The sequence below is a fragment of the Typopeltis vanoorti genome, chromosome 6 (genome assembly GCF_054136105.1).
Source record: "Typopeltis vanoorti isolate ZY-2024b chromosome 6, IOZ_Tvanoo_1.0, whole genome shotgun sequence".
NCBI classification, from domain to species: Eukaryota; Metazoa; Arthropoda; class Arachnida; order Uropygi; family Thelyphonidae; genus Typopeltis; species Typopeltis vanoorti.
This window is the reverse complement of record NC_143554.1, coordinates 74917946-74930145: the sequence shown is the minus strand read 5'-3', so window position 1 is coordinate 74930145 and position 12200 is coordinate 74917946. Positions and strand designations below refer to the sequence as shown.

At 34.4% G+C, this 12200-nt stretch overlaps 1 protein-coding gene across 1 annotated transcript in view; it reads right to left on the bottom strand.

The window, feature by feature from the left end:
- kdn (citrate synthase) overlaps window positions 1-12200 on the bottom strand; it is a 205035-nt gene that overhangs the window by 157380 nt on the left and 35455 nt on the right. Inside the window, exon 3 of the mRNA XM_090394261.1 lies at window positions 5259-5366. Coding sequence (XP_090250387.1) covers window positions 5259-5366 — 108 coding nt within the window. The remainder of the gene's footprint in view (window positions 1-5258; window positions 5367-12200) is intronic.

Genomic DNA, 12200 nt, shown 5'->3' with positions numbered 1-12200 from the left:
ATGAGTTGCCTCAGTTTGCACTACCTTAGGGATCAAGTGCTGCTATCCAGGTATTTGCTTACGCTTGGAATCGTCGACCTTTATATAGTTTCTATATTCGGCATGAAACTCTTTGAATTTCTTATTTGGCTAAGAAACAATATGGGATGCAATATCCCTTAACTTAAATGGAATTTAATGTTCACTTTCAAGTAATCAGATCAAACTCTCTTCATGCTTACATTTTTAAATGTTATTCTGGTCTTTTTAATCTTAGTTTCTATTCTCCAGAATCTTCCACTACAATCCTCTGCTGTTTATCAACAAGAATATTTAACAGATTCCCTTTCTCCTAACACGTGCCCACACATAGCAGTGTTATACTGTAAGTCAGTGTTTTCGAAACTTTCAGTATACCCCCCACCTCTCAGTCAAAGACAATTTGGGAAGGTCATAATATTTCATTCAAACATAATTATAAAGGTATTCATTTCTTAACATGTTATAATAAAGTACAAATACATGAAACTTTGTTTTTTCAATTATTAAATATATCTTAGTTATACGAACCCAATATACATAGAGTAGAAACAAAAATTATGAACTGGTTAAAAACAAAAAAGATATACTAAAGACATTAATATTAATTAAAAATTTTTAAGTACTATTAGACTGCACTTCAAGATTTATAGCACAACTGCTAAAAAAAGTAATCCTATTATTCAAATGTGCATATAACCTGTATATCTTTCACAACTTGTGACAAACATGATTAAACACGTATAAATGCACATAGGGGGGTGGTGAAACAACCACTAAGGGCTGTTCATTACAAATTAAGGTATGAATGATTTGGAAATTCAGCAGAGTTCATATTATATGGTTTGAACAATTTCAATTAAAAATTTTAATGCAAACAGCTCCATCCACATGGCTGGAAGATGATTATTCCATCAACCAGATGAGGTTGTAATGGAGGATGGTCAATGCATGCCAAGCCACATTTTATTTAAAACTTCCTTCAGATGTTTTAGTTATTGAAAATTATAGAATACACTTATGTATGGCAATATAATGACAAAAAATGCTTTGTATCTCCTCCCCCCTTAAAGACATTTTGTTTATCCTGGGATACATATATGACACCTTGGGAAACGCTGCTATGGATTATAGTATTATACAATAGGCCTGATATTATATATATATGATTGGTATTTGCAATCATTTCTCAAAACTTGGAGACTGTCATACAGTCAGAGCAGTTAAGGTTCAGAAGATTTCATAACATTTTACATTTCAGGGAAGGACCATTAAATCTGAACATGCTGGAATGAAGAATCTTAGTCTTGTTCCCAAGAAATCTGTGCCTAGTGTTAATTAGGCATGAGAAGTAAGGCCTGACATGTCAGATTCCAAAAATGTGTCTTGATGTTCTTGGATTCTAATCAAAGCAAAACAGCCAGTCTGTTAAAAGTAGCACAAATATAACATGAGCAGGGTACTTGATAGATACCTGGTAAGGGGGGGGGGAGAGAGAGAGAGAGAGAGAGAGGTGGCAACATATCCTGTGTAAATGGTAAGAAAGAAGACATTTTCCAAGCTGTTTGAATGAAGTGTATAGATGAAATTTGTGAAGAATCTGTGCTATTTGTTCAGCTGTTCCTTTAACTTAGGTTATTGAAATTCTTTTCACATCATCCATCCACTAGCCTACAATCTGATGTTAAGAGAATTTCAATACCCTACGTTAAAGGAACAGTTGAACAAATAGCACAGATTCCTTACTAATTCAATCTATACGTTTCCTTGAAACCAGCTTGGAAACTGGCAGGTACATTCACTCTTACTTATGGTGTGAGGATGAGCGAATGTACTTGCCAGTAAAGGTTGGTTTCGGATAAACGGAAAATTCAACATGACCTGTAGGATTTCGAATTAAAGTATCCAAAAAGGGGATACAGTTGTTGGATTCACATTCACTAGTGAATTTAATACAGGAGTACAAGTTCTGACTGCAAGTGGACCAGACTGCAAAGACAACATAATGAAGCCATAAAATAATCAACTAAATCTGGTGAAGCAAGATTGCCTACTGAGTTCATTCAATTTGTTTGAACAAGTTGTTCCATTGTGTGAAACAGCCTGCACTGATGGTGATAGATAAACTAACGTCTTCTGAAAAATCAGATTGCAAAAATTGAAGAGCCTCTTGTAAGTGGCATGTTGGTGAATTAGGGAGATAACAAACAAAACCATAACTTTATTAAACAGACATAGGTCTGTTTAATCTTCCCTTTAAAGAATGTAGATAAAATAATACATTAACTGAGAAAAGGTCTCAGCTAAGAATATGACTGTTTTACCAGCTGTTGATTTACTGTTTTTTTTTTATGTTGTTTAACCTGCACAAACTTGTACAATTGTTCCTTTGAACTCTAATAGTGTAATCCTGTCAACTCAGTTGTAACTGAGACACAAGCTAGTATGCACATGCCACATGACTCATGTTTCGAATGTAGTTACCAGTCTTTCTTCCTGATGATATCCATGTTACACTGGATGAGATATACTAGTTTTTGAGCAAAATTCTATATTGTGCAGAAAATTTTCAATAGAGAACCATATTTTTAGACATGTAACAAGTTTAATAAAATAAACAATATAACTCTACAAGTTTAGACTTACATCATCAGGGGGGGGGCACTAACAAAAGTTATATACACAAAAAAAAAAAAATAAATAAATAAAAAATAAAAATACTAGAAACAATTAATTACACATGAAAATGTTATCAGAACTTCACAATTGGTACATACAAACAAGTGACCGTAGCAGAAGAAAAGAGAGGAATCCATTGCCAATGGTTACAATCCTTATCAAATAGATAAAGTAATTGAATGCATCCACCAATCTTTGCAATCATTCCCCCCCCCGGAAAAAAAAAATCACAGCAAAATTCCCATCCCATATATTCAGGGTGCATCAGAAAAGACAGCTAAAGTTCTCCACAAACAATCTCCATATCACCTTTAAATCACTTATTCAGCTAGTTACATTCATATATTCTCCTAAAGATCAACTTTTTCATCTTGCACATTCTGGTGCATATGAAATTCCTTGCGCTTACAAGTTAGCCTACTCTGGACAGACTGGTAGGTCAGTTAACATCTGCCTTGAAGAACAAAAAAATTATATCAATGATCATCTATATGGTAAGTTGGGAATGGCAAACTGCACTCTAGACATTTCTTCACATAGAATTAAATGGAAGAAGACATCTATGCCACACAGATGTCACTTTATGTCAGAGACTATTTTTAGAATCAGCAATACCTATAAAGCACTCCCTCTACCTCAACAAGTAGGCTACATTAATTTGCCAAACATCTAGGAGACAGTCATTCCAAGACCACATATAGTCTGATTTTGCCAAATTAACTTTATGGTTACTAACTCCTAGAGAGCACCTTGTTAGGAAATTAGTTCTTTTTCAGTTACAATCTGAATTGTTTCTACAAGTATAGTTAAGTACTGTGTGCTTGTAACATTTGTAATTTGTGCAGTGAAGATGCTGGGTAGAAAACCAGAAAATTATTAAGTTCAATAAATTAATTTTGAAAACTTTATGCTCCATCCATCCTACAAAACTTCACTATTTAACTTATACTTCTGTACTGTTCTTTTCCAATGCCACTTCCTCTTGCCTCTGGATCCCTTCCACCGCTTCCCTATCACCCTCTCCCAAAAGAAAATGCAAAATCTGTGCACAGCAGTCAACATGCAAGAATATCAAAGCCTTATAAAGAAGGAAGGAAGGAAATAACTTCCTTATCTCTACTTGTCAATATGTTATTTGACATATTTTGAGGTCTTCTGCTCACTTTTGCTACATGTCCTCCAAACATCAAATGCATGTCCATCATCACCCCTAAGTCCCTAACCTCAATTTCCTGCAGCCCAGTAGTACTATCAATATATGAATAATATAACATTATGTTACATGAAAGTAAGAACAGAATGTTATATTATTCATATATTGATAGTACAAATAAACCACATATTAGGAAACAGAAATCTGAACAAACAGTTAAAAGTAGCATTTCTCAAGACAATGATCTGGAGCGTGGGGGACGTATGATGCAAGTCCTGGACAATCAATAAGAAGATGAGTGACTGATTGAATGCATTTAAAATGTGGTGCTTGAGAAAAATGGATCGTATCAGCTGGACTGAAAGAGTGAGCAATGAAGAGGTTCTTAAAAGATTCAAGATGAAAAGAGATTACATGACTAGTATGGAAAGAATAAAAATAGAGCGTTTGCAGGACTATTCTGGAGATGGTGGAAGATGGGAAGGAGAGGAAGGGAAGACCCCCCAGCCCCAAATGCAGTGGAAAGACAACATCAAAGACTGGATGGGCAAGCAAATTACAGAAGCAAGAGATAGAGAGGCATGGAAGCAGACTGTTCATCAGCTGCAACCCTCTTAAAAAGGAGGCCACAGGATTAGATTAAATTAGATAACATTAAGTAATCATTTCATCCCTGACTGCATAACCTTTCTTGGTCCCATTAAACTGACAACCATTATCCTTTCTCCACAATATTTATTTATTTAAATCATCTGCTACATCACATTTATTAACTATTATCCTCATTGTCCTCCCTACTTTTGCACTGTCAGCATTATCTGTTTTGATCTAACTTACCAAATGTAGTGCATGTCAGTTTGTTAATTGTTCCCTGATGACAGCAATTTGACTTTACCAAAATATTGGAAATATCAATATACAGCGTAGGTTGTAATTTCCTTCAATGATATTCCAACAATCAATGTATGCCTTACTTACAGACTTCCATCCTAAATACACTTAAAATTTTACTTTACTGAGAATTATTTTGATCAGTGGTATTCCATCTTTTTTGTACTAAATTAAAGTACAAGAATATTGATTTGATAATATTATGCAAAAGGATAATCAATTCAATCGAGAAAAATTTAAGGAAGGATTGATGTCCACAGTTGTAGGGGAAAGAGAATGCTTTTCCAATGCCTCCTAAAAATTATAAATTAGGAACTTTTAAGATAACTGTAAATATCGTTTGTAGCACTAACTTCCTTAACAAAGGAAAGGCCAATACCTAAAAAAATGCAAGAAGACTTTCTGATTTGTGTGCATCTGCAGACAAGGAATAAGACTAAAACACAAAGCTAAGTACAGCACTTAGTAAGCTTTAATAATAATTATTAAAATATATTTGCAAACATAAAAAAATTACCTGGTCCACTGTGATTTCCCCGATAACTTTGCTTCCATAAACCTCTCTGAACTGCTTTATTTTTTTCTGGTGTTCAGCTATTTTTTTGGACATAATACCTTTTAAATCCTAAGGGAAAAAAAATTAAAGTTAATTTACAGGTTTTGTGTGCGTGCATGCATGCACACACGTGTTAGAATATGTGTCTAAATTACAATGTTAGCATTATGGCCACATCATGAGAAACAGCAAATACCAACTTCTACAAACTATTTTGGTAGGAAGAATTGATGGCAAAGGAACTAGAGGAAGAAAAAGAATATCATGGTTTGACAACATCAAGAAGTGGACAGGAAAGAGCAGTGCACAACTGCTCAGATTAGCACAAGAGCGCAGTTTGTTCGCCAAGATGGTCGCTGACCTTCGATAGAAGATAGCACAATAAGAAGAAGCATTATTTCTAGAAATGGCAGCTAATAAATTCATTGACAGCAACATCATAATTCCTAAGTATTATTCCTACTGTAAAAAGATATCTTTTTAGTATAAGGAAATGACAACTAAACCTATTAAGTGGTAGATAATTTAGATTATGAGGACAGATTGTGAGTATGTGGATTACAGACTCTGGTTAACGGGGGGGGGGGGGGGAGAGAGAGAGAGAGAGAGAGAGAGAGAGAGAGAGGTAATATGATTGAGACCTATAAACTTTTGAATGGGTATTATAGGATACAGTCTGATGAAATTTTACATTATATGGAAGGTGGGGAAAGAATACAGTTGCATCCATGGAAATTAAGTTTGTTTGCAGTCAAGAAATAGATAAGAGCTAGGTTTTTTTTTTCTCACAGAGCAGTGAGTGAGTGAGTGGAATGGTTTGTCTTTAGGGATAATGAGTGAATCTAGTGTGAATAAATTTAAAGGAAGGTATGACAGCTGGTTTGGGGGATTTATAGCCCTCCCCCCTTGACGAGTCCTTAACACTCCCTTGAGATCTAAGATTATAATAATAATCTTCACCACCTAGCTTACTAGTTGCCTTGGTTTCCAGAGCAGGGTTTGTTTCTTTCAACACGATATGAGTAATATCCCTCAAGGGCATACCAATTTATAATGATCAAATACCAACCCAATCTTTGTGAGTACAGCAGTAAAGCAGTTCTACAGTTAGTGTATGGGACCAGACGATTTTAGAGGTTTCCTGATCAGTTGGCACATAAACTGCTAGGTAGTGCCTAGATGGAGGCTATGTGATAGTATGCGAGCAGCACTGTCGAGGCCACATGGCATGGAGACTGGATGCTCACTGTATGTTCCCTGTTCTTTTTTCCCCTTCACCTTTTTAATATCGGCATGAAAATAAATCTAAATAAATGTAGTGCTACTACAGTTCAATTAAATAACCACTCTCAAAAAATCCCCTCTCCCAAATTTTAAAACTTAAAAATTTAACAAAACATTTCTTCCACATTCATGGTATAAACGAAAATAAATCTAAATAAATGTAGTGCTACTACAGTTCAATTAAATAACCACTCTCAAAAAATCCCCTCTCCCAAATTTTAAAACTTAAAAATCTAACAAAACTACTTAAATATAAAGAGCTAATAAGCTTCATTTCGGCAACAAAAACATTATTTAAATTAAGGGGATATTAAATCCCACATTGTTTTAAAACCGAATAAGAAACTCAAAGATCTTTGATTTTCTTATTCGGTTTTAAAACAATGTGGGATTTAATATCCCCTTAATTTAAATAATCTAACAAAACATTTCTTCCACATTCATGGTATAAACGAAAATAAATCTAAATAAATGTAGTGCTACTACAGTTCAATTAAATAACCACTCTCAAAAAATCCCCCTCTCCCAAATTTTAAAATTTAAAAATCTAACAAAACATTTCTTCCACATTCATGGTATAAACAACACCAACCTAAATGATGTGCATCATTACCTGATGCAAACATCCAAACCTGATCTGTTTCTGACTGAAGTCCAAATCTCCAAACTACACCATGCACAATTCCTTGTGCCACCATGGTAGTACTTGTGCTTTTGTGTGATCCAATATTTGTCAGTGTATGCCTAATCTTTAATCTTCCCTTTTCAACTAAGATTTCCCTGTCTCATTTGACTGCTATCTCTACCCATCCCCAAATTCTGAAAATCAGAACTTCTTATTCATGAAGACTGATTTTATACAATCCAAATTCCCTAACAGCAAAGCCATCTCCCATGGTGATTTTAAAGTCCACAATTCTATCCACTGACCAAGCTTTAAGAGATATTTGCTATAAGTTATGATTTAAAACAAATCATTTATTTCCCAACCAGAACCCTTGAAAACACTCTCCACACATCTACACTCGGGATCTTTTCTTAACCAGTTCTCTTTCAGGTATGCTGTTGAGGTGATTGATCCTCTTGGCAATTCAGATCACAATTTCATCTAAGTTTCATCTCTTGTGTAACGTCCTCTCCTCAGCTATTCATAACCATGTGTGGTTTGACTTTACAACAATGCCAAGTGGGAAGATCTCAGATACTCTACATACTGTTTCTGTTCTTCAGATACAGATACCTGCAATCTTGTTACAGGAATTATCTGGTTTGGAAAGGTGGTTTTCATTCCTCACTCTGTTAAATATGCCCACCCTATATCCAAGCCATATTTTTCCAAAACGTGTGCCAACGTTGTCGAAGAAAAGAAAATAGCTTATTGTGTCACAAGACCAAAACTCCAACTTGAATCCCAGCATACACTGAAGCTCATACTTGAAAAAAAAAAACATCATTAAAAGTGCCAAGTTAGACTTGGCACTTTTAATGATTCTGTTCTACTGGAAAATCTGCTGAACAGAACTTTTGTCCATATGTGCTTTCACCTTTTTTCACCTAAATGATAACATTGCAGCAACAGCACCCAAGAATAAGGCTGACCTCCTGGCATCATTCCTCTGATCCAACTCCTAAAGAAGATGAAGGCAAATCAACTTTTTCTTTACCTTGAACATCATGTTATATCCCTTCTGTATCTTTTTGCCAAAAAAACAATGAACAACCTGGATGAAAAAGCTCCAGATACTGATGGAATCCCACCAGTTGAGCTCCTAAACCTGTTCTTAATCATCTATATATACACTATATTATGCTCAGTTGGCATCCACCCTACAGCATGGAAGCAAGCCTATGATACAGCCATTTAAAAACATGGATGTATCTACCAACCAACCATCGCCTACTGATTACCTTAGCTCAACACTGTCCAAAGTAATGGAGCAAATCATCAACAGTTATCTGGAGAACTGTCAACTAACCCACAATTGCTAATATGGATTTTGCCAATGAAGATCCACAGACTGAGAAGTAAAATGTTCTACTTCTACTTCTCAGTTTTTTTAGACTCATTGTTTTCTATTGTAATTTTGATTTTCCTGTTCTGAAGTTGCTAATTTCTTGTGTCATCCTTTTTTCTTACTTATATAACTCTAAGAATTTTATTCTATCTCTATTGTTTAGATTTCATTTCTCTTGTCTTTCTGAGAAGGTATAAACATTTATATCTTCTGGCATTATTTAGATCTGTTATTTTATTTGGTAGTTTTTTTTTTTATCCAAGTTTTCATTCATATCAAAATTATAAAAAACTTCTTTTCTCTTTCTGGAAAAACTGTTTAAACAGATTTGGTAAATTAACAGTCTTGCTTTTAATCACTTTGTCTTTCCCATCTTTTGTTGATAACAATTTTTGATCTCACTAATCTGTAGTCACTATCTGTATTGAAACTATAATATCTGTGACTTGGACAATATATTTTCTGTTGATTAAAACATAATCCATTTCATTAAACATTTCTCCATTCAGACTTTGTCTGTCCATTTTTTTCCCTGATTTATCCTTTTTCTTTTCTTAAGAAAGTATTTATTATGTAAAGATTTCTGCTTTCAGGAAATGCCATCAATCTTCTTCAATTTTCATTCTTCTGGTCCAGTCTGTACTTTCCAATTGCTGCTAGATATGAATATATGATATGCTTACACCTACTTTACCACGAAAGTCTCCCATCAAGATCATCAAGAATGTATCACTGGTATTTAGTTGCTGGTTTAGTGTTTCATAAAATGCATCTATTTCTTCCTCTGTGGTTTGAGGTTGGTGCATAAACTTGTATAATTTATAATGTCCATTTTAAGGTAGTGTTCTGCAATCCTATTTTGTGATGTTTTAATCTCTTGTATTTGATCTTTTATGAAGTGGTTAATTCAGAAGCTGATTTCTCTCTGTGATCTTGGATTCTCACCATAACCATAGTATAAAAAGTAGCTGTGTAAACAGAAATAATCACATCTACTCATGTGTTCTTCAACAATGCAAGTTATTCTGCTGACTTTTGCATTATGTTCTTCAATCTCATTTCCTAGTCTGCAATAACCTCCAAATCCCTAACTTCATCAATGTTGCAATTGTTGTAATACACAGTTTATAATCTTTTGGTGCCAAGGTACATAAACTTACAGTTTACTTCATTAAAATCTCAACCATATCCTTTTCTCATAATGTCAGTTGACTCAAATCATACAACAAGAGCACTACATCTATTAACTACTGCTCCAATCAGTTTTGCATCATCAGCAAACAATAGGATATTTCCCTTAAAATAATGTCCTCTATCATTAATGTACAATTTAAATAGTAGCAGCTCTAGTACAGTACCCTGCAAGTCATTTGGATTCTATTTGGAAGGCAATTCCATAAGCTAACTTGCAGCAGATTCTATTCACTCTTTTATTCCTCTCCATTTGCTCCTCCAATTATGTAAGAGTTCAATGTGGTATTGTGTCATATGTTCTTGGAAGTCCAGTAGCATCGCCATATAGCTATTTGCTGGATCCAACTCAACTGTCACTTTAAAAGTGACAAATTACTAAGGCACTGCAAAGCCATGCTGCACACCATGGTGTATATTCCTATACTATATACCCATTCATGAATTCTGTCCATGACTAACCTCTCCAATACCTTACCAACCACGTCTGAGATACTGATTGGTCTATAATTTGCTACCTCTGTCTTGGAGTTTCCTTTATGCATTATATAAAGCTATTTTTTCTTTCTCTTCTTTCTACTTATTTGAAATATTGCTAGAGTTGACTTAAACAGATTGGTATGAAATAGTACTGCCAATTCACTTGCACATTCCTGTAATATATATATATATATATATATATTGATATCCTATCTAATCCTATCTAAAGGACACAACAGCCTTTGTCACAGCTTGTTACTTCTTACCATTGGCAATCATTAATCTTATCCTACTGTAATTATAATTTTCCATACTTCGCTAATTTCATCTCAATATGATTTTATCTTCTTTACATGTTTTTTTTGCCCTTCTTGCCTGTGCAAAGCATAGGCAAGAAGGGCAAAAAACATGTAAGGAAGATAATATAACAAATGTATATAAACAGATAATATAACAGATGTATATTGCCTTATTTCATGTAATATACATCTCTTATATTATCTGTAAACTGATCCCACCCCTTTATTTATTTATTTTTTTTTGTTTATTTCCCCCAATGCTATTAGAGTATTTGAGGGATAGGGTTTTATCTTTTTTTTTTTTTTTTTTTATCGATCTTGAGGCTGAAGATTAATGACATTGACAAGGTTCAAGACTGGATACCTAGGGGATATAACTTCCTTAATGGCCATAGTACTGCAATGCAGAAAGAAAGAGGGGAAGCTACTGCATTGAACCTCCCCAAAGCAACCAACATGGCGAACACAACAAGAACAATGGCCCCGAGTTCCCAGCATCCCTAAAATTAGACAGAGGTGTTAAGAATCTCCAGTGAATCAATCAAAATAGACACATGGAATGTTATAACTATGTCTGAAGCTGGAAAGCTGAGAAACGTTACTGAAGAAATGAAAAGACTAAAAATATGAGTCTTAGGTCTGAGTGAAATAAGATGGCGCCAGGTTCAGGTAAATGCTGCTCCAACAATATCACATTATATTACTCTGGAAACAGTAATAATACTCACCAACATGGGGTAGAAATATTAATAAGTAAAGAAACATCCAAAAGTGTACTCAATTTTATTCCATTCTCTGACAGGTTAATGCTCCTACAACTCAAGGGACAAGCAATCAACAATCAATGTTAAAACAGAAATTGACCTTTTCTATTCCCAACTGAAAGAACTTCTCAAAATGACAAAGAAACATGACACCAACATCATCATGGGAGACTATAACACAAAAGTAGAGAAAGGAGCATCTGGAGTCACAGTAAGACAGTTTGGACTTGGGGTAAGAAATGATAGAGAAGATTGCTTAATACAATTTTGTCAAGAAGACCTAATAATTACAAATACGTGGTTTGACTTTCCAAACAGAAAACTCTACACACAGAAACCTCCACAAGACAACAGCAAAGTCAGAAACCAAATTGATTACATCTTAGTCGATCAACATTTTAGAAGTAGTGTAAAGACCTATCCTAGTGCTAACATTAGTTCACACCCTTTACAGTCCACTAGTAAAAGAATTCAAATTGAGACTAAAAAAAAAAAAAATGTGGAAATAGGAAAAACTCAAATTAGAACTTAACAGAAAAATTACTTGGAACACCAATGATAAACAAGAAGTGAATGAATAGAAGAAACTAAAAGAATTATTAAAAATAAATACAGAAATACTGGTTATAGCACATCTCACAAGCAGAAGGATTGGATGACTGCTGAGATTTCATCTCTTATGGACTTGTGGGAAGCTTATGTGTTCGTTGTACATGTTGATTAATTTTAACGGTATAAATGAGAACACTGATAAGAAAATAACAATTTATTAACTTACTGCTGATATTTTGCTGGTATTCTATCCAGCATCTTCAAAGCACAAAACAGTTTGTCACCACGGTATACGAGACAATCACAATCTGGTATAAC